Source organism: Onychomys torridus, chromosome 2 (assembly GCF_903995425.1).
Source record: "Onychomys torridus chromosome 2, mOncTor1.1, whole genome shotgun sequence".
Lineage (NCBI taxonomy): Eukaryota > Metazoa > Chordata > Mammalia > Rodentia > Cricetidae > Onychomys > Onychomys torridus.
In genome coordinates this window covers 10,644,606-10,665,540 of record NC_050444.1, presented here as the reverse complement: position 1 = coordinate 10,665,540, position 20,935 = coordinate 10,644,606, and the positions used below count along the sequence as shown (strand labels likewise).

Below are 20,935 nucleotides of genomic sequence, written 5' to 3'. Positions count from 1 at the left end.
ATTATTATTACTGACATACAAAGCCCATTCTATCATTTTTTCCACTTCTCTCCTTTCCTTCTTTCCTGTGTGTGCGTGTCTTACCAGGGCTCACTGACATTAGCAAAAACTCTACCATTTATGCCAGCCCTTTAAAAGGCAGTGTTTTGAAATAGTGCCTCCCTAAGTGACCCAAAGTGACTGTGATCCTCCTGTGTCTGCCTCCCAAGAAGCCGGGACTATGGAATGCATTACTGTGCCCAGCTTCCCTGCTGTCTTTTGGTTTAAACACTTATTAGCCTTGAATTTGATTTATATATTGTTTCTGGTGTGTCTCTTTATAAGATCTTTCAAGTACAGCACACGGTATTATCCCATACACACATAACTAACCACTGTCTACTAGTACCTTTGTTTTAACCAAACCTAGTAGTTTAGAGAACTTTCTGTGATGTCCCTTCATTATCTATGGTTTAAAAGATTTCCCACCAGGCGGGAGACAGAGGCAGGCGGATCTCTGTGAGTTCGAGGCCAGCCTGGTCTACAGAGCGAGTTCCAGGAAAGGTGAAAAGATATACAGAGAAACCCTGTCTCGAAAAACCAAAAACCCCTTTGCCTACATTGATACCTACACTGAGCAGGGTTGCTTCAACCATAAGACATACTTTATAACACTCAAAAGTGCGTCATAGTCATCTTTGTTTTAGCATGTTTTTCTTTCATTACAATGCTCTGAGATATCTTTTTTCCTTTTATTTCCTATAGACATTCTTCTATGGTAGATCTGCAATTGACAAACTTATTTATCTGACAATGCCTTGATTTTTTCCTTCATTCCTGAAAGACATTTGTGGTAGGTAAAGAATTCTAGGTTAACAATGTATATGTATGTGGCCCATATGTGTGCAATACTCATAGAGGCCAGATAAGGGAGTAGGAAATCTCTGGAACTAGAATTACAGATGACTGTGAGTTGCCACATAAATGATAGGAACTGAATCCCAGTCCTCTGCAAGAACAGCAAGTGGCCATCACCTTGGAGACATCTCCCCACCCTGTTTTATGGCGTCTGATGAGAAATGTCTCTTCAATTGCTGCTGTGCCCCACACTCCAAACACCCCGGGGTTTTAAAGTGTTCTTTTTCTTCCACTTTCAGAAATTTGACCACACAGAGCACTCTCTGCTATAGATTTATTTGGTGTTATTTTGTTTGGGTTGGCTTGGCTTGAATCTGTATGTACCCTCCCCATCCTCCTAATCTGTGAAGTTTTCAGTCATTTTGTTTTGAGTATCTTTTGAGAGACACACTCTTTCCCTTCTTTTGGGAACTACTTTTGTTATATTATAATCCCACAAGTCGATTTGGTACTTACTATTCATTCTCCCCCGAGCCCATTTTTTTTCCTGCAGTTTAGAAGCCTCTTTACAAAAGATCAAAGCCAGGGTTTAATGCATATGAGGCAAATGCTATATCACTAAGCCACATCCCTAGTCTATCTCTGCAGTTTAAACTGGGTAGTTTCTACTGTTTTAAAATTAAAAAAAAAAAAAAGATTTATTTTTATGTTATGTTTTGCCTACTTGTATGCCTGTACACAACAAGCATGCAGTATGTACAAAGGCCAGAAGAGGGCAGCACATCCCCTGTACTGGGGTTAAAAGAAGGCAGCCGCCATGGAAGTACTGAGAATTGACTACAGGTCCTCTGGAGGGCAGCAGGTGCTTTAGCTTCTAAGCCATCTCCCCAGCACCACCTTCTGTTGATTCATCATGTCAGTTTCTATTACTTCTCTCAGTCACACCTCTATCAGACTTATTAACTTCAATGATTATACTTTCAAGGTCTAAAACTTCTCTTCAGAGTTTTTGGTAGTCATACCTCAGGTTTATTTATGTAAACAGCACAGGAGTACCCTGGCCTCAAGCAGGTCACATCAGTCCTCTATCCACTTGGAGTCTTCATGTGGCTGAGCCTAAGCAGGAGCAGGAGGTGGAGCTGGGAGCTGAGAATGCTGGCAGTTCATGCTTCTCAGTTGTGGGTGGGTGATGCAGGCATCCTGACTGAGCTTGTGACTGGTACCCTTTGGAGTCTAGAGTTTTTGCACCCCTGTGGGCTTTATGAAGACATGCATCTCATGACTTTGTTGGCTTGTACCTTCTTTAGCTATTCCTCCTTACAGTTTTTGGCATATGCATATTCCTCAGGAACTCAGGGTCTAAGTCCCTAAAGAGAGCCAAGTTTTCATGACTGGGGTTTATTTACGCTACTACTGTATTGTGTGTGCTATGGTTCTTGAACTTGGCTACAAGTGTTCCATAACCTGCTTTTTCCATTTCTTTTGCTAATACTTTAAGACATTTCACTTCAAAAATTCTCTTTTCCATCTCAGTGGTCTTTTGCTTTTGCTTCAGGCAGGGTCTTACTTACTCTGTATCCAAGGCTAGCTTAGAACTCACTTATCAGCCCACGCTGCTGATCACAGGAATCCCCCACCCCCATTTCAGCCTCACAGGCACTAGGATTACAGATGTAAGCCACCACCCCAACCTCTTGTTCATTCAGTGTACAATCCTCCTGGTCTAAGTACACAGGAACTTCTACTGGAACTCAGGCATTTTGAGGACTATGTTGTGAATCTCTGGACTGCATTTAGGTTTCTACTTAGGTGGGCTTCCTCTGCTTCCACTGCTCTAAGTGGGAAGTGGTGGTTCCATTTCTTTACTGCTAAGTAATGCTGGGAAAACCTTAGTCTAGTGGTGGTGGATATGGCACCTCTTTTTTCTGTCCTCCCCGCAAGACCTATTTATTTATGTACTTTGTGCATATGGGTGTTTTGATGCATGTACATCCGCACGCCAAAAGAGCCGTCAGATCCCATGGGACTATAGTTATAGGTGGTTGTGAGCTGCCAAGTCGGTACTGGGAATTGAATTCAGGACGTCCAGAAGAGCAGCCAGTGCTGCTCCATCTCTCTAGCCTCTTCCTGGTTGTGTTTGAAGTAGGGACTCACTCTGTAGCAAACTGGCCTGAAGAACTGGTGCTACAAGTGTGTGTCACCATGAGCTTCTGCTCCTCCCTCTCCGTTTCTTTCCTGGTAGGGCTGGGGATCTAGCCTAGGTCCTGTCAAGTCCGACAAGCACTTTATCATGCCCTAGCCTAGAACAGCATCCTACGGCCCACAGATCATCCCTAAGCACTCTCGGTTGGATCAAAGTGCCCCTTTTCTGGGACTCTGGCTTCTTTTTTAGCTGTACTTGGCAGCAGGAAAGTTAAGCTAGTCTATCTCCTCAGGAGCAGAAGTTAGCTTCCAGGTTAGTCTCAAACTCACGGCAATTCTGAGTCAGCTGGGACTCACTGCGGGGATTCCAGGCATTAGTCACATGTCCCACTTGACTCTACCCTTTTTTTGATCACAATATAGTCCTCCATCTTAAAATACTTCATCACAGTATGTTTAGCTTTTGGGAGGCAAATTAGATTTCATTGTTAAGTAAAATGCTATGTCCTTATAAGTAAGGCAAATTCTTGCTCAGATGAAATTTAAACAATTAGTCTATAAATAGTAAGTATAGGTTTATAGTGCTGCTCATCTACTCTAGGAACACAGCTTTTCATTAAAATACTCAATTAACAGGACAACAGCAATTTACTACAAATGAACACTGTATTTGTTAAGGAAACACACACACACACACACACACACACACACACACACACAGGCATTAGAGACAGAATTAGAATAAACTTTTCCCATGAATCTAAGCCTTGTTATGTGACCTCACAGTATGATTCTTCATGAATGCAGACATGCTTCAGATGTCTTGAAAGCCTTCCCCACCAAAGACTGGCCTTTATGATTTCAAATACAACGCCACCAAGAGAGGAGAAGCTCCCTGAAAAGGCTAGCTTCAGATAGACGTGTGCATTTCTACTTGAAGACAGACAAAAGGGTGGAGGAAATTTCTCACTGGTGTTCTGGGAGACGGGAAATGCATGTTATCAAGCTAACTACTGCTCCTAACAAACAAACTGGTGCCTGTAGGAAACACATTTAGAATCATTGCAGGCTATCCCATCAAGGATAGATAAGTGGATCTTACCAAGGAAGATTTCTTCATTGAATAAACCAGTGCCACAGAATTACCAGTTAATTTCTGAATTCAAGAGTTAACTGAAGAGCACCAAGTATTGATTTAGTATTTACTAATGAGATTCTATGTCTACAGTGCTATGCTAGCTGATGCACAGGGCCCTTGCCTTGGCTCTACTTCAAACAAGGAGCTTTTCCAGCCACTGTTTTCCTGGGTCTTTTCCATTGTTATAAGCTGGTCTCACAGGAGGTAGAAATTCAGTGTTACTTCAGTAATCTGCTTTCTCAGTCTCATTTCCTCTTTGGATAAAATACAGAATATAGTAATTCTAATCATCTATGTGCAGTATATCCAAATAATATAGCATAAAAATGTATTTAGAAAACTAACAGTTTGGGCTGATTAGGTCAATGAAAAAATAGGAGATAATATAATTTTTACCCATTAAAGACAGCAGGATTCTCAAACAGTGATAGTGCACACAGATATACTGACACATGCAGGCTACTAGGCTTCAGAAGACAATGCAAGAGCCGGATAGGAAATACACATCAGAAGAATTTCAAAGAAAAGCAATTGTTCTACTTTATTATATTCAACAACTACTAAAAACTTAGAAGTTACAGAATAAAAACCAGTCAATACAATGTTAAGGACTATGGACTATGATGTCTGTAAGCAAATGGATGAGGCCCCTCACTTACTTACCTCCTCTACATTGGAAGCAGTCTTGGCAGAAGTTTCCATGAAGATAAGTCCATGCTCTCGTGCAAAAGCTTCACCTTCTTCTTTTTTCACTTCTCTCCTAGATTCTAAGTCACTGAACACAGGAGAGAAGGAGTTACATTAGTAACTAACCTAGCACCATCAGGAGTCAGGCAGTGGAAAAGTGCACCATGGCACTTGACAATGACCGTTTTTCCAACCATGCCATACATACATAATGAGCTGCATTATTCATGGGTTATGAAGGTCAAAATGCTTGAAATACATTGCCTACTTTTAAGTGACTAGAATTCCAGCAGAAAAATATTCCAAGTCTGAGTTCTAGAATGTTAAGCTACTTACAGCAGTAGCAGGAAGGCAGCTACTGTATAGCACTCTATCTTCAAACACAGTGGGTTACCAAAGCAGAAAGTCACTTGGCTAAAAGTAACAGTTTAAACAAGGAGGACTGGCCACAGTGCCTGAGTTTCTAAGAATGTGATCAAAACATCTACCACTCAATTCCCTAAGTTATAGGAAACTTTGTAAAATCCAAAGTGTTAGAGAAACATGGATTGTTTATCTTGGTTTGACTCTCAGTTTCTTGTTACAGCATAAAAGCTGGATTAGTGAAGGAAGGAGTTTCTTTAAGCATACTTTGTTATAAAAGTTCAAGACCTTTACTATCACTGTCTATGTAAATGTACTCACTCGGTTAGCTAGTTGTCTTTCACTCAGCACAATTATTCTGAGTAGATTATCAACAGTTCATTCCTGTTTTTGCTTCCTGGACACCTCAAAGTGATTAGTTTTCTTTTCTTTCTTCCTTTTTTTTTTTTGGCTGAGAGCTTCTGCCACAGTGTACTCCACTGCTACAGACCCTAAGTGAGAGCACCGAGCAATCCAATGAAACTTCTCACTTGAATGTGACTCTCAGTTAGGCATTTTCCTCCTAATGCTAGGAAGCTGACTAAAGTACTAATGTGACTATAGGAGCCTTCTTATAAACCTTGCTGGGCATGGTGGCACATACCCACGATCCCAGTACAAGGAAACTGAAAGGGGCGGTCACTGAAGTTCAAGGATAGCATGTTGTCTACAGAGTAAGTTCCAGGCCAACTACAGCGACTTTGTGAAAAAACAAAACCCACCAACCAGACAACTCCCCCATTCAACAACACACAACAATAAAAATCTCAAAATCTGTAATAGTAAAATAAGTAGACCTTCCAATTTTGTTCTCTATGTCAAAGTTGCTATGGTTAGACTACATTTTAACATTCCATCTTGCATAATCTAGATGTGGTGGCTCATGCTTGTATTCCCAGCATTTGGGGGGTGGAGGGATAAGAGTCATTCTTGGCTACAGAGTGAGTTTGAAGCCAGCCTGAATATGGTGGTTTGAAAGAAAATGGCCCCCAAAGGGAGTGACATGATTAGAAGGTGTGGCTTTGTTAGAGGAAATGTGTCACTGTGGAGGTGGGCTTTGAGGTCTCATATATGCTCAAGATACCACCCAGTGTAACACGCCACTTCTTGTTGCCTGCAAGTCTTAATGTAAGAATTCTCAGCACCTATACTCCCTGCTGCCATGCTCCCTGCCATGACGACAATGGACTGAACCTCTGAAAGTGTAAGCCAGCCACCTCAATTAAATGTTTCCCTTACAAGAGTTGCCATGGTCAGAGATCCACAGCCAAGCACTGGATTCATCTTCAGAAGTCCAGTTGACGAGAAGGAGAAAAGGATTATATAAGTAAGCAAGGGGTTCAAGATCATGACCGGAAAACCCCCAGAGACAACTGATCTGAGCTTGTGGGAGTTCATAGACTCTAGACTGACAGCTAGGGAGCCTGCATGGGACCTATTTAGGCCTTCTCCATGTGGGTGACATGCCGTGCAGTTTGGTCTGTGGGGCCCCTGGCAGTCAGATCAGAATCTGTCTTTGGTGCACGAGCTCGCTTTTTGGAACCTATTCCCTATGCTCAGCCTTGATGAAGGGGGGAGAAACTTGGTCCTGCTTCAATTTGATATGCCATGCTTTGCTGATTTCCATGGAATGCCTTACCCTTTCTGAGGAGTGGATGGGGCAGGGGTGGGGGTGGGGTGCGTGGGGTGAGGAGGAGAGTAGAAGGGTAGTGGGGGGAGGGAAGGAGGGGAGGGAAAGAAAGGGAAACTGTGGTTGGTATGTAAAATGAATTAAAAAAATTAATTAAAAAAAAAAAAGAGTTGCCATGGTCATGGTGTCTCTTCACAGCAATAGAAACCCTAAGACACTGAGATACATGAGACATACATAGTCTTAAGACATGTGAATGTGGCATAGCTCTCCATTCAGTCTGTTCACAACACAACATTCTCTTCTTTTTAGTACCAGAGGGATCTGTAGTAATGTCACCAATTTATTTCTGATTCTGATAATGTGATCCTTATCTTACTTACTTTTCAAAAATTATTTTTTGTAGCCAGGCATGATGGTGCACATCTGCAATCTTAGCACTGAGAAGGTTGAGACAGGAGCATGGCCAGTTACACAGTAAAGATCTTGTTCTCAATCCCCCCAAACAAAAGCACTAGCTTCTGATGTCACTGTTTCTCGTTTTCTTAGGTTACACTGTTGTTTTTAAGACAGGGTCTCACTGTGTAGCCTGGAGTGTCATGGGCCTGTGATCCTACTGCTTAAGCCTTATTGCAGAGTGTGACTGCAGGCACACACCGCCACACTCACCTAGGTTCTTCGTTTGATAAAAAGACAAGATTCCCCCATTAGGTGTGTTCAGTGTTAGAATCTCCCTCTATTACTACCGTATTTCACAGTGTTTCAAAGACTGCAGAGTCAGAAGTTTATTTGTGGAAACAGATAGTAACGTTGTTACTAATAGCAATGCAGGAGGTGTGAACTACAGTCATCAGCCTGCGATAGATCTTCGGAGGTCATCTGTGGTAATCTGGTGGCATTCCTTATCTGATTATGTGTGGTATTCTGAGTTCCCTTTTGAAGTGGACATATATCTAACTGGTTTCTTCACTAATTAATGAAAGAAAAACTTAAACATGCTTTATTAAATGACTTCTATTTCTACCATTTAAAAATATGATTATTCTCCAGCCAGGAGAGCAGGTAAGCTAAATGTAGATTTTCACCTTTCCCTCCTCCCTCCAAATCCAATCCCCTAGTCCTATCCCCAGCTCTGCAGCAGACACCTACCAGGGCCACCCTTCCCTCTACCCCCAACGCCAGTGGGTTACACAGATCTTGCCCTCCAAACTACTCTCCCACTCATATTGCTTTATCCCAGGCCCCAATCCCAAGAGGCATTCCTAAGAACCCAAAGGCCACTCCAGCAAGGGAAGCATGCAGGCTAACTGCAGCTCTTCACTCTCCCTATATTCCTCAAAATCCAGTCCCCAGCTCGGTAGCTCCCATTCCCAAGGAACTAAGCAAATCCTGGTGGAACACCATGCTTTTCTCCCTCCTATGGACCCCTCAGCCTTCTCTAGCCCATCCCCATTCCTAAGTGTTACCTCCCAATATTTAGAAACACATTTTACCTAGAACCTACAGTGCCCATACCTAGCAAGATCCCAGAGGAATTTCCTACCAGGCAACACAGAGCCACCACACTCTCCTAAGAACCAGAGAGCAACAGAAACCAAGGAACAAAAAACACCCACCAAACAAAGACCAGACTGGATATCAGCACCTAGAGTTACATCTAGAATCTTTCCAAACCTGGATGCCTAGACGACAGCATGAAAACATGATCAATAACATTCCGAACTTATGTCTCCACTAGAGCCCAGCAACTCTACCACAGCAGACTGAATATTCCAACACAGTTGAAACACAAGCACAAAAGATCTTCAAAAAGCCCTTTATGAATACTGCAGAGGTCCTTACAGAGGAAATGAATACATCTCTTAAAAAAAATCTATGGAAACACAGTGGAAGGGAATAAATAAAACTGTTCAAGACATGAATGTCAAAATAGAATCAGTAAAGAAAACCCAAACTGAAGGAAATCTGGAAATGAAAAACGTAGGAACTTGAACAGGAACCTTAAAAACAAGTCTCCTCAACAGAATGCAAGAGATGGAAAAGAGAATCTCAGACACTGAAAATATGACAGAAGAAATGGATACCTTTGTCTAAGAAAATGTTAAATCTAAAAAAACTCCTGGCACAAAATATCCAGGAAATCTGGGACATTCTAAGAAAACAAAAAACAAAAAAAAAAACAACCAAATCTGAAAATAATAGGAATAGAGGAAGGGGGGAAAAAACAACCCCACAGGTCAAAGGCAAAGAAAATATTTTCAACAAAATCAAAGAAAAAAGCTGCAGGGGGAAAAGACCAAGTAACATATCAAGGCAGGCCTAACAGAATTAAGCCTGACTTTTCAATCTCAATGGAGAGTGTAAAAGCCAGAACGTCTCTAGTGTCTTCGAGAGACCCCATGGCAGCCCACACTACTCTACCAACACTTTCACTCACAATAGATGGAGAAAATAAGGCATTTCATGGTAAAGTTAAATTTAAGTATCTATCTGAAATTCAGCCCTACAGAAGGTGCTAGAAGAAAAACTCCAACCTAAAGAAGTTAACCTCACCCAAGAAAACACAAGGAAGAATATTCCAAGACTAGCAAATCAAATGAGGGGAAACACCCACCCCACCCCACCCCGCCAACCCTTGTGATGGTATTGTGTTCCCTGAAATATTGTGCCACGCTAATAAATTTATCTGGGGGTCAGAGAAGAGAACAGCCACAATATTAAATATAGAGGATAGGCAGTGGTAGCATACCCTTTTAAGCCTAGCATTCCAGAGGCAGAAATCCGTTTGGATCTCTGTGAGTTCAAGGCCACACTGGAAACAGCCAAGCATGGTGACTCAAGCCTTTAATCCCAGGGAGTGATGGCAGGAAGCAGAAATGTATATAAGCTTTGGGTTGGTTAAGCTTTTAGGCTTGAGAGCAGCAGCTCAGCTGAGATTCATTCTGGATGAGGACTCAGAGGCTTCCAGTCTGAGGAAACAGGATCAGCTGAGGAAATGGCAAGGTGAGGTGGCTATGGCTTGTCCTGCTTCTCTGATCTTCCAGCTTTAACACAATAACTGGCCTCAGGTTTGATTTTATTAATAAGAACTTTTAAGATTTCTGCTATAGCCAGGCAGTGGTGGTACACGCCTTTAATCCCAACACTCGGGAGGCAGAGGCAGGCGGATCTCTGTGAGTTCGAGGCCAGCCTGGTCTACAGAGTGAGATCCAGGAAAGTCGCAAAGCTACACAGAGAAACCCTGTCTCGAAACCCCCCCCCCCAAAAAAAAGATTCCTGCTATAAACCCCAGTATCAATAGTCCCAATTCCCAAATAAAAATACACAGACTAACAGAATAGATGTGAAAACAGGACTCATCTGGCTGCTGCATCCAAGAAACACGTTAACATCAAGGATAGATCACCTCAGGGTTAAAGGATGGAAAAAGAAGATTCCAAACAAATGGACCTAAGAAGTAAGCTGGTGTAGCCATTTTAATATCTGACAAAACAGATTTCAAACCAAAACTAATCAGAAGAGATGGAAAAAGACACTACATAGTCATCAAAGGAAATATCCACCAAGAGAACATTGCAATTCTTAACATCTATGCACCAAGCACAAGGGCACCTGAGTTTGTTAAAATAAACATTACTACAGCTTAAATCACATCTTGATCCTCACACGCTGATAGTGAGAGACTTCAACACCTCACTCTCATCAACAGACAGGCCAGACAAAAACTAAACAGTGAAATGCTAAAGCTAACTGATGTTATGAACCAAACAGACCTAACAGGTATTCACAGAACATTTCACCCACACCCAAAAGAACATACCTTCTTTTCAGCACCCCACAGAACTTTCTCCAAAACTGACCCCATACTTCGGTCATAAAGCAAGTTTCAACAGATACAAGAAAACTGAAATAACACCCTGCATCCTATCTGACCACTGATTAAAGCTGGATATCAACAACAACAGAAATCTTACCAACTCATAGAAACTGAACAACTCTCTTCTGAATAAAAAATGGGTCCAGAGAGAAATAAAGAAATAAACACTTCCTAGAAATGAATGTACAACATACCCAAAATAATGGGACACAATGAAGGCAGTTCTAAGAGACAGTGCTGTTCATAGCACTAAGTGCCTACACACACACACACACACACACACACACACACACACACAAATTAGAGCTCTTACTAGTAACTTAATAGTATACCTGAAAGTGCTAGAACAAAAAAGAAAAAAAAGAAATTATACCCTAAAGGATTATTACAAATATCAACAACAAATAAAACCAATACCAAAAAAAATCAATTAAATAAGAGATAAGAGAAAATCATTGAGAAATCCTTATATAAATTAACTAAAAGGAGAATATCCAAAATAGCATAATAAGAAATGAAAAAGGGAGATATAACAACAGATACTGAAGAAATCTAGAATTTTAAAGACATACTTTTAAAACCTGTACTCCATAAAATTAGAAAATCTAAAAGAAATGGATAATTTTCGCAAAACTTACCAAAGTAAAATCAAGATCAGATAAGGAATTTAAAAAGACCTAAAACCCCTAGTAAAATAGAAGCAGTTATTCAAAGTCTCCCAACCAAAAAAAGCCCCGGGACAGATGGATGATTTTAGAATTGAATTCTACCAGTTTCAAGGAAGAGTTGATGCTAATACTCCTCAAATTACTCAAAAAAGTAGAAACAGAAGGAACGTTGCCCATTTGTTTTATGAGGCCACAGTTACCTTGATATCCAAACTACATAGAGACATTAACAAAGAGAATGAAAGGCCAAATTCCCTTATGAACATGGATGCAAACATTTTCAATATTTTACTTTCAAACCAAACCCAAGAACACATAAAAAAATCATCCACCATGATCAAGTAGGCTTCATCCCAGAGATGAAGGGATGGTACAACACACCAAAATCTGTCAGTGTAATCCATCATATAAACAAACTGAAAGACAAAACCTATGTGATCATCTTATTAGATGCAGAAAAAGCCTTTAATAAAATCCAACAGCCCTTCATGATAAAAGTCCTGGAGAGATTAGGGATATAACATACTTCAATATAATATAGGTGATATACAGCAAGTCCATAGCCAACACCAACTTAAATGGACAGAAATTCAAAGCAATTCCACTAAAATCAGGAACAAAACAGGCTGTCCACTCTCTCTGTATCTATTCAATATAGTACTTGAAGTCTTAGCAGAGCACTAAGACAACTGAAGGAGATCATGGGGATATAAATTAGAAAAGAAGAAGTCAAAGTATCTTTATTGGTAAGTGATATGACAGTATACATAAGTGACTGTCTTAGGGTTTCAACTGCTGTGAAGAGACACCATGACTGCAGTAACTTTTATAACAGAAAACATTTCATTTCAGTGGTTTACAGTTTCAGAGGTTGGTCCATTATCATGATGGTGGAAAACATGGTGTCATACAGGCAGACATGGTGCTGGAGAAGAAGCTGAGGGTTCTACATCTTGATCAGCACACAGAAGTGAACTGTGACACTGGGCATAGCTGGAGCATAGGAGACCTTAAAGCCCACCCCCACAGTGACACATTTTCTCCAGCAAGGCCATACCCCCTAATAGTGCCACTCCCTTTGGGGGGCATTTTCTTTCAAATGACAACAGTGACTTTATAAATTCCTCCAAGGAACTCCAACAGTTAATAAACACTTTTAGCAAAGTAGCTATATATAAAATTAACTCACAAAACCCAGTAGCCCTCCTATATACAAATGTCAAATGAACTGAGAAAGAATTCAGGGAAACGCCTTTCACAATAGCCTCAAATAATATAAAATATCTTGGGGGGTAACTCTAACCAAGCAAGTAAAAGACTCGTATATTTACTAATATTTAATAATATTAAGTGCTTTGGCACTTAAATATATCTAACTAATCTTTTATTGTCTTAATAGATATGATGACTGTTATGTCATTAAAATGAAAAATATTTTCCTGTATTCTGTACAGATACTTGTTTCTATTAAGTATTTAAGGCAAATGGGATAATATAAATATGAGCACATGTATTTCCACATTTTGGAAACAAGATCCTGCTATGTAATAATGACCTTCCTGCTTCAGCCTCTCAGATTACCACTATGTGCCACCCCAGCCAGCGCAGGTTGGATCCTGAATAGCTCTACTTGTCCTTCCATCAAATCAGTGGGTTTTATTTTATTTTGTTTTTTGAGGTAGGGTCTCACTATATAGTCCTGGCTGGCCTGTAACTCACTAGGCAGACCAGGCTGGCCTAAATAGAATTCAGAGATCTGCCTGCCTTTGTTGAGTGCTGAAATTAAGGACAAACAGACAAAAGTTGCTTGGGCTGTTTTTAAAAAGTATACCTACCCTTGAACAAATCCTGTTTTAAATAATAATAAACAGCAACAACAACAATCATTGTAAATTCTGGGACTGGAGAGAAGGCTCAGAGGTTCAGAACAATTGTTGTCTCTTCCAAAGACTTGCATTCAGTTCTCAGCATGAGCATAGTAGCTCACAACTGCAGTTCCAGGGGTCTGATGTTCTCTCCTGACCTTGGAGCACACACATGGTGCACATAAACACATGCAGGCAAAACACCCATAAAATAAACTGACTAATAAAAAGGTAAACTTATTGGTAGTATCTAAAGAAATATCATTGGATTTACATGAAACTTTAAACTTAAGAAGACAGACAGTACCTTCATGCAGACAAATCAGTCACAAATAGTAACCACAATGTTCACCATGAATGCAAGTTAAGCTCTAGATTAGTTCTTTTACCTTTTATTTCCAATAAGCATGATGACCATATTGGAATTGGAATGCTGACGGGCATCTTCTAACCAGGTTGTCAAGTGGTTGAACGTGTCTCTCCTAAACATAATGGTATGTGATTTCAGTTTTCAGTATTTCTCTTCATAGTACACAATGAACAGCCTACAGACCCCCAACATTAACCATGTTAGCCACAGCTACTTACACTATGAGGACCATATTTAAAGCACAAAATTTGGGTTTAGAGTTCACTGATTAGATTTCAGTTAGGACAAATACAACTTTTAGCACAGTTTAGAAAATTCCAATAACTGTATAATACTACCAAATTGATCAATCTGGGAATTATTTAAATTAAGCTGCAGATTTTGAGAATAAACTTAAATTTGATTCAAAATACAGTTATAAGGGTGAGGAGCTAGAGCATAACGATAATTCAATGTTGTTACTGACAACCCCACTTATTCAGAAATAATCCCCTTGTACTGAGATGAAACGCTGACAATGCTCACCTTGTAATATCATACACTAGTAAAGCCCCCGCTGCACCTCTGTAATAGGACCTTGTGATAGAGCGAAAGGACTCCTGCCCTGCCTGTGAAGAAACAGAAGGTTGAGAAGTTTCCTTAAAACAATACCCTCTACATTTTCATATCACACCTGACTGAGCATGAGGGAAAGGAGGTTCTACACAGGAGAGAACTTCACCAGTCTTAGGGAAAAGTCATAGAATAGCACCATCACCCCAATCACCAGGATGCACAGGCGGCATTCCCACTACCCTCCCACGTCCAAACAAGACCCCTAACCCTTTTTGGCAATCCCTGACAACCCAATTTACTGAATGGCTTCACAATACATGAATCATTATTAGAGCCCAGAATGGATTCCTAGCAACTAAGCTCTGAAGACAAATTTGAAAGGAAGCAAATAACCCAGAGCCTCACATTTGAATTCAATAACCCACTCCCCGGGGCAGCTGTTGACACTAGAATAAATAAAGCCCATTGTAAATAAATGATGAATGACATCTTTACGCCCACCATCTGCTGGTGGAAAGGTGGTCAGAAGGCCAAGGATGCAGATTTTATTATCAGTTATACCATAAACTGCAGTGGGCTTTCAACAGCTACAAGATGAAATTCTTTGAGCAATCATTTTATGAAAAACAGAAAAAGGTTCTGAATTAAATTTATATAATTTTTCTTCACACAATCAATTTTCTCTGCATTTGATATACAATGCCTGTCAAGAGGTAACCGGATGTAAAAGTCATCTTTATATCCTATGAAACAGGCACCAGAGATTACATCAAGTTCAATAATTTTTCTATCTTGTGGTATGAACATTCTGTTTAAAAAGATTGGGGAAGGCGATGACTATAGATGTAATTTTGTACTTAAAATATATTAACTTGAAAAATATCCAGGTTTCCATGTTCTTAGTCCCGATTTTCTGATATAAATATAATGTCTTTCTGTCATGTTCTGCTTTGTTCTAAAACTCAGTCAGTATGTTCCAGCACCTTCTCTTGTTGACCCTCCAAATATCACCCACTCTCAGTGCCTAGAACTGGGTCTGGTACTCATGTGGCACTCAGAAGAAGCCTGTTGAATGAAATTGTATAACCAAGTGTCTCAGCCACATGTACAAAATGGTCAGTGTTCCACTGCACGTAAGTGGACACACTTCTCATTCAAACAATAACTCCCAGATCTAAGTTAACAATCCTCTCCCAGGAGCCAGTTCTAATAGTTAAATGTCTTATGCTGAATGAGGGGACAAAAGCCATTGCATGGGAAAACAAACAAGAAACCAACTTGCACAAACAGCCAGTTCCTTTCACATAGTTTGAGGTTAAAAAACAAAACAAAACACCTAGAAAATAAGCCAGCCACTCATGCCTGTTATCCCAACACCTGGGAGGCTGAGGCAAGAAAACGGCTGTGAGTTTAGACTTGCCTGTGCTACATAGGAGGGCATGACTCAAACACAGCAAAAACAAAACAAAATTTAACAAAAAGATCTTAGATGGGCTTACAGGTACATTTAATGAGATGTGTCTTTCCACTCTGTATTTAACATGGAAAGGGGGAAATCCCTTCTTTGATTGCTTAGTGTGGGAAAACTAAGTTTATCTTTAAGACATTCATTTTATTGTGAATCATGTATACCATGATTTTATGGCAAATAACACAAAAAGGATATGTATTGTAATTTCAAAACAAAAGCTGTGTGGCTGAAGTGACAGCTTAGATGTGTAAGGATCAGAGTTTAGATCCCCAGTACCCACATAAAACTGACAGCATGCCTATAAGCCCAGTTGCTGGTAGGCAAAGACAAGGGTATCCCCAGGGCAAGCTAGCTAGCTAGACTAGCCCAATCATCAAGCTCCAAGTTTAGCGAGAACCCTGCCTCAGTAAAGAGGAGAGCCATGAAAGAAGACATCTAATATCAACCTTTGGCTTCCTCAAGCACACACACGGGCACATGAATCCTCCAACATGGGCACCTGCTCACAAGCATGCATATAAAAAACACAGGCAAATATACATGTAAAAACAAAATCCTATTTAAAGCTTTTATGTTTTTCTGTAGCTGACCAGCAACAAGGGGAAGCATCCTTTAAAACAGTGGTTCTCAACCTGTGGGTCACAACCCCCCTACCCCCCGGGGAGGGGGCCCGCACAAATGACCCTTTCACAGGGATCACACACCAAATATCCTGCATATCAGATATTTACCTTATGATTCATAGCAGTAGTTAATTACAGTTACAAAGTAGCAATGAAATAATTTTATGGTTGGGGTTTACCACAACATGAGGAACTATATTAAAAGGTTCCAGCATTAGGAAGGTTGAGAACCACTTGCTTTAGAATGATTTCTTTGGAACATTCTGTGGAATGAATAAAGATAAACACATTGCTAGAAAAATATTGCTATAAGCAAAAATGTAAAACTTCAGCTCAGGCAAGATACAGTAAAAAGGAAAATACAACTAAGGACAAAAGCAAACGCCTATAAATTATTCCCATTCCTCTCAAACTGCTTTGCAAAGAGCAAACAATGGGTTTCCAACAAAAATAACTTGTATAATTTGCCACCTCACACTGACTTCACACAAACAACAAAAACACATCACAACCAAAGACTACTAATGCATCTGTGCCCTTTATCATGTTATAAAAAGCGATTCACATCTCTTAGTTTTCTGGGTTTTGACACCTGATTTGCAACAGGAAAGTCTGAGAACACTCTGGCCTAGTCTCTGGGAATGGCACTAGCAACTGTAAAATACATCTGTCATATACTGTCTTATTATGGCTTCTCCAATTATAAACAAACATGCACACACTATTGGCATAAAACTAGCCTAATAGTTAGTTCTCTTGATCATATTAAAGCAAGGTAATCTAGTTTTAAAAAGTACTCTAATACATAATGGTCTAATTCTAAATGAACTAGGAAATACAGGTCTTCTTTATAAGTGTTGGTTAGAAGGATTTTGGAAACTTCAACCTAATATGGCCAGATGTTTTTTGCAGTAAGGGATTCATGATAGGTAAAACTATAAAAGGGAAAGACAATCTAGTCAAACAGTTATCACTGGATAAGTGACTGTACCAGAAAGCAAAACCAAATCACTTGGGTTAGAGATGGGGACTACAGACCAGGAGTTTCAATCAGTTCACAAAGCAGCTGTTTAAAAAACAAAAACCAGCCAGCTATCTAACCACGTAGGTGGGGCAGAGAGACGCAGGGTGACTAGGAGTAAGGGGAATGTCAGCTAGACCCACACTTGGTAAATTAATTCCAAACTAAAATGTAAGAGAACTAGAGAGTGCTTGTCAGACAAAGGCATTTGTGATACAAGCCTGACACCTGAGTTTGATCCCCAGAATCTAAATAAACAAGACTCAGTGGCTTGTGTCCACAATCCTAGAACCCCACAACAAGATGGGAGAGAGGAGAAGTGCCTGGAAGCTCACTCACAAGTTGGCTAACCTAGAGTACACAACAAGTTCCAGGCCAGGCAGGGTTACAGCGTGAGACCTGTCTCAAAAGATATCAGAAAAAAGTTTGAAAAGAGGCATTCTGCATGAGTAGACAAAAATGTCCCATCCAGAGGTTATTAGACAAAACCCCCAGTGCCAGAGGTGGGCCATCTCCAAAGGAGCTGTTGGTCAGGGAGGCCCCAGAAAGATACAAGCTATTGCCATGGCTGTTGGCTGCCCATCCTAACTAGATGGCAAGACCATCTACTGCTGGACTCCACAGCTTTGACTGTAGGACATAGGGAAACGGAGCAGTAACTAGGCTGGAAGCTTCCTCTCTACTGGCTGGCCCAGTGCCAAAAGGTGCTATGTATCATTCCCTTCAAGTCTTGGAAACAATGCAAAGGATGAGAAGGAAAAAAGATCAGAAATGGAGTGCTGTGAACATCTTCTCTGGGATGTGGCATAGCCATTGCACTCGTGGACCCTCAGCAGCTGTGACTACCAGCATACAACTGCAAAAGAGTGGACCTATTAAGAGTGGGTAGAAATCACAAGGCCCCATCCGTCACTAAGGATATAAATGCAGTCAGTGGTTGCTGGGAAAAGAGACAATTTCTTCATTGGTATAGCTACTGGTAAGGTGCACATGCTCCTGTGAACAGATCCTTACTCATGCTCCTGCCAGTAACCCCAATTAAATGAGGGTGCTCCCTGCTTCCCTCTCCCTCACAAACACGGAAATCAAAACATCCAACTACAGGGGAGGGTGGACCCAACAGAGCAAGTCTGCTGTCTTGAAACCTCCCCCACTCCAAGAGAGACACCAAGTCCAAGGAAACATAAAAAAGAAGGGGTTTATAGGGGCTTGGCTTACAGTTTCAGAGCATTAGTCCATGCTCATTATGGTGAGCAGGAGGCAGGCAGGCAGGCAGGCAGGGTGCTGGAGCAGTAGTTGAGAGCTTACATGTTAAGACAACAAGCACAAAGCAGAGAGAGAAGGAACTGGAAGTGGCACAGGCATTTGAAACCTCAAAGCTTATCCCCATTGACTCACCTCCTCCAACAAGTCCATACCTCCTAATCCTCCCTAAACAGTTCCACCAACTAGGGGCAAAGCATTCAAATATATGATCCTGTGGGGCCATTCTCACCCAAACCACAATGATGCTGCTTTGGGTTAAGATCACAATCTTGAATGAAGAAATCCCACAGCTTCTTCTTTCATGAGAGGATTGTTGGAACCCTGTACTCCATTCAAAACTTCCTTACAATACTCACTCTCCTAAATAGGCTTTCCTATTCTGAATCTCTCCATTGACATCAATTTTGTAGTAACCAGGATGTTGACGGCAGCAAATTCAGCTTGCTTTCCTCTACTGCTTCCATGAAATTCAACTGTATACACACTATGGTACTGTTCAAAAATTTCTTAATAACTCAAAGCTCTTGAGAGTTTGACATCAATCAATGTCTTATAGCTAGGTATGATAGTGAAGCCTGTAGTCTCAGCTTTTGGAGAAGAGGCTAATGCAGGAGTTTAAGGCTACTGAGATGTTTCAAAAACAAACTGAATGAATGGAAATACACACACACACACACACACACACACACACACACACACGCTCACAAAGCCAATTTCTTCCTACTATATCACCAATATTCTGAATATCCCTGACTTTGTTTCTCTTGTTAATTCCCTTCCTAAAAACCCATTCTTTCCCCTCCACTTATCTATCTATTTTCTATTTCCTTGGAGCATCAGTTCAAACCATCCAGGTTTTTACAAAGCTGAAGGGCTTGTCTACTGCACTCCACACTTACGAACCCCCATGTGGTTTCATCCTGACACTGTTGAAATGAAATGAACACAGTGTGAAAATGTCCTTAGTCCCACTAGGGCTAACCTAAGTGTATTTGTAGCATGCACTTTAATGTGTTAATCTTGTTCCCAAAGGGCTAGCCAATCAAAATTTTACATTTGTGAGAGTCAGTGTTACAAGAATACTTATCTCTGATCTAATAATGAAACTCTAGCTATGTAAAACAAAAACAAAATTAAAAGGGAAAGTAAAAAGGAAAGAAGGTAGACATAAAAATTTTGTGTGTGTGTTTGGAGTTATTTTTAAAATATGGGAGGAGCCAGGTGGTATTGGGCAAGCCTTAAATCCCAGCACTCAGGAGGCAGAGGCAGACTGATCTCTCTAAGTTTGAGGCCAGCCTGGGCTACAGAGCGAGTTCCAGGAAAGGTACAAAGAGAAACCCTGTCTCAAAAAGCAAAACAAAATGGGAGGAATGGAAATGAGTATACACTGAATAACATCCTAACACACAGTGATGGGGTGTGGAGACAGAACCATTTCTTTTTATTGAGTTTCCAACAGCCCAGGCTGACCTTGAACTCCTAATCTTCCTGGTTAGCTTCCTGCATGCTATGATATAGGTATAATCACCAACAGAGCAGGAGGATATTAACTTTTTAAGATTGACAAAACAATGCACAACCTTTATTTTTCCACAGAGCACTCTAATTTTGAAATTATTCTGGGTAAGGAAAAGAAAATGCAGCAAGCTATCCAAATAAACAGATGTACTATGAAACGTTTATGATAAGGGAAGCCTTGTTTCACTCAGGTAAGTGTGGGGTCACTCATCTCTGACATCATTCATTGAAGATTTTTAGAATTCAAGCATGAAAGAAAGAAAACAATCTTACGAAAATAAGAGGAAAAGACTGGGAATGCAGCTCAGTGGTGGAGCACTTGCCTCGTATGCACAAGGTGCTTAGCAGAGTCAAAGAAGAGGTGTTGGGGGTGGGGACAAACAGAGACATTGAGGTACTATCTGTAAGCTTACTATTATTATTATTACATTTATTTAGTGTGCATAGGTGTGCGGGAGTGAGCATGCAATGGCACATATGTGGAGGTCAGAGGACAACTTTCAGAAGAAGGCTCTCTCCTTCCACTATGTGGGTTACAGGGATCAAACTTAGGTTGTTAGGCTTGGTAGAAAGTGCTTCCATCCACTAAGCCATCTAGCCAGTCCTTTCCCACTTTTTGAGTGGGTCTCGTTAGAAAGCCCAGGCTGGCCTTGAACTCTTGATTTCCTTAGCCTAAGGTCCCTGGCTGCTAGATCATTTTAGCCAGGTATGTCATTACCACATCTGGCTAAGTTGTACATTCAAAAAGAAATTAATGAGCAATTTCAATTCTGGAATTCTTTCTTGGTGTTTATGATGTCTTCAAGGCATTAAACTCCCAAGTGAAAACAGAGGGTAGAGATTAACCTGCTGTCCTGCTGGAGGA

General features: G+C 40.7%; 1 protein-coding gene across 1 annotated transcript in view; it reads right to left on the bottom strand.

Moving 5' to 3' along the window:
- The window catches only part of Rab2a (RAB2A, member RAS oncogene family), an 88,226-nt gene that overhangs the window by 19,124 nt on the left and 48,167 nt on the right, over positions 1-20,935 (bottom strand). Inside the window, exons 4-6 of the mRNA XM_036179874.1 lie at positions 14,142-14,224; positions 13,636-13,728; positions 4,781-4,892 (exon numbers count right to left, since the gene is read on the bottom strand). Coding sequence (XP_036035767.1) covers positions 4,781-4,892; positions 13,636-13,728; positions 14,142-14,224 — 288 coding nt within the window. The remainder of the gene's footprint in view (positions 1-4,780; positions 4,893-13,635; positions 13,729-14,141; positions 14,225-20,935) is intronic.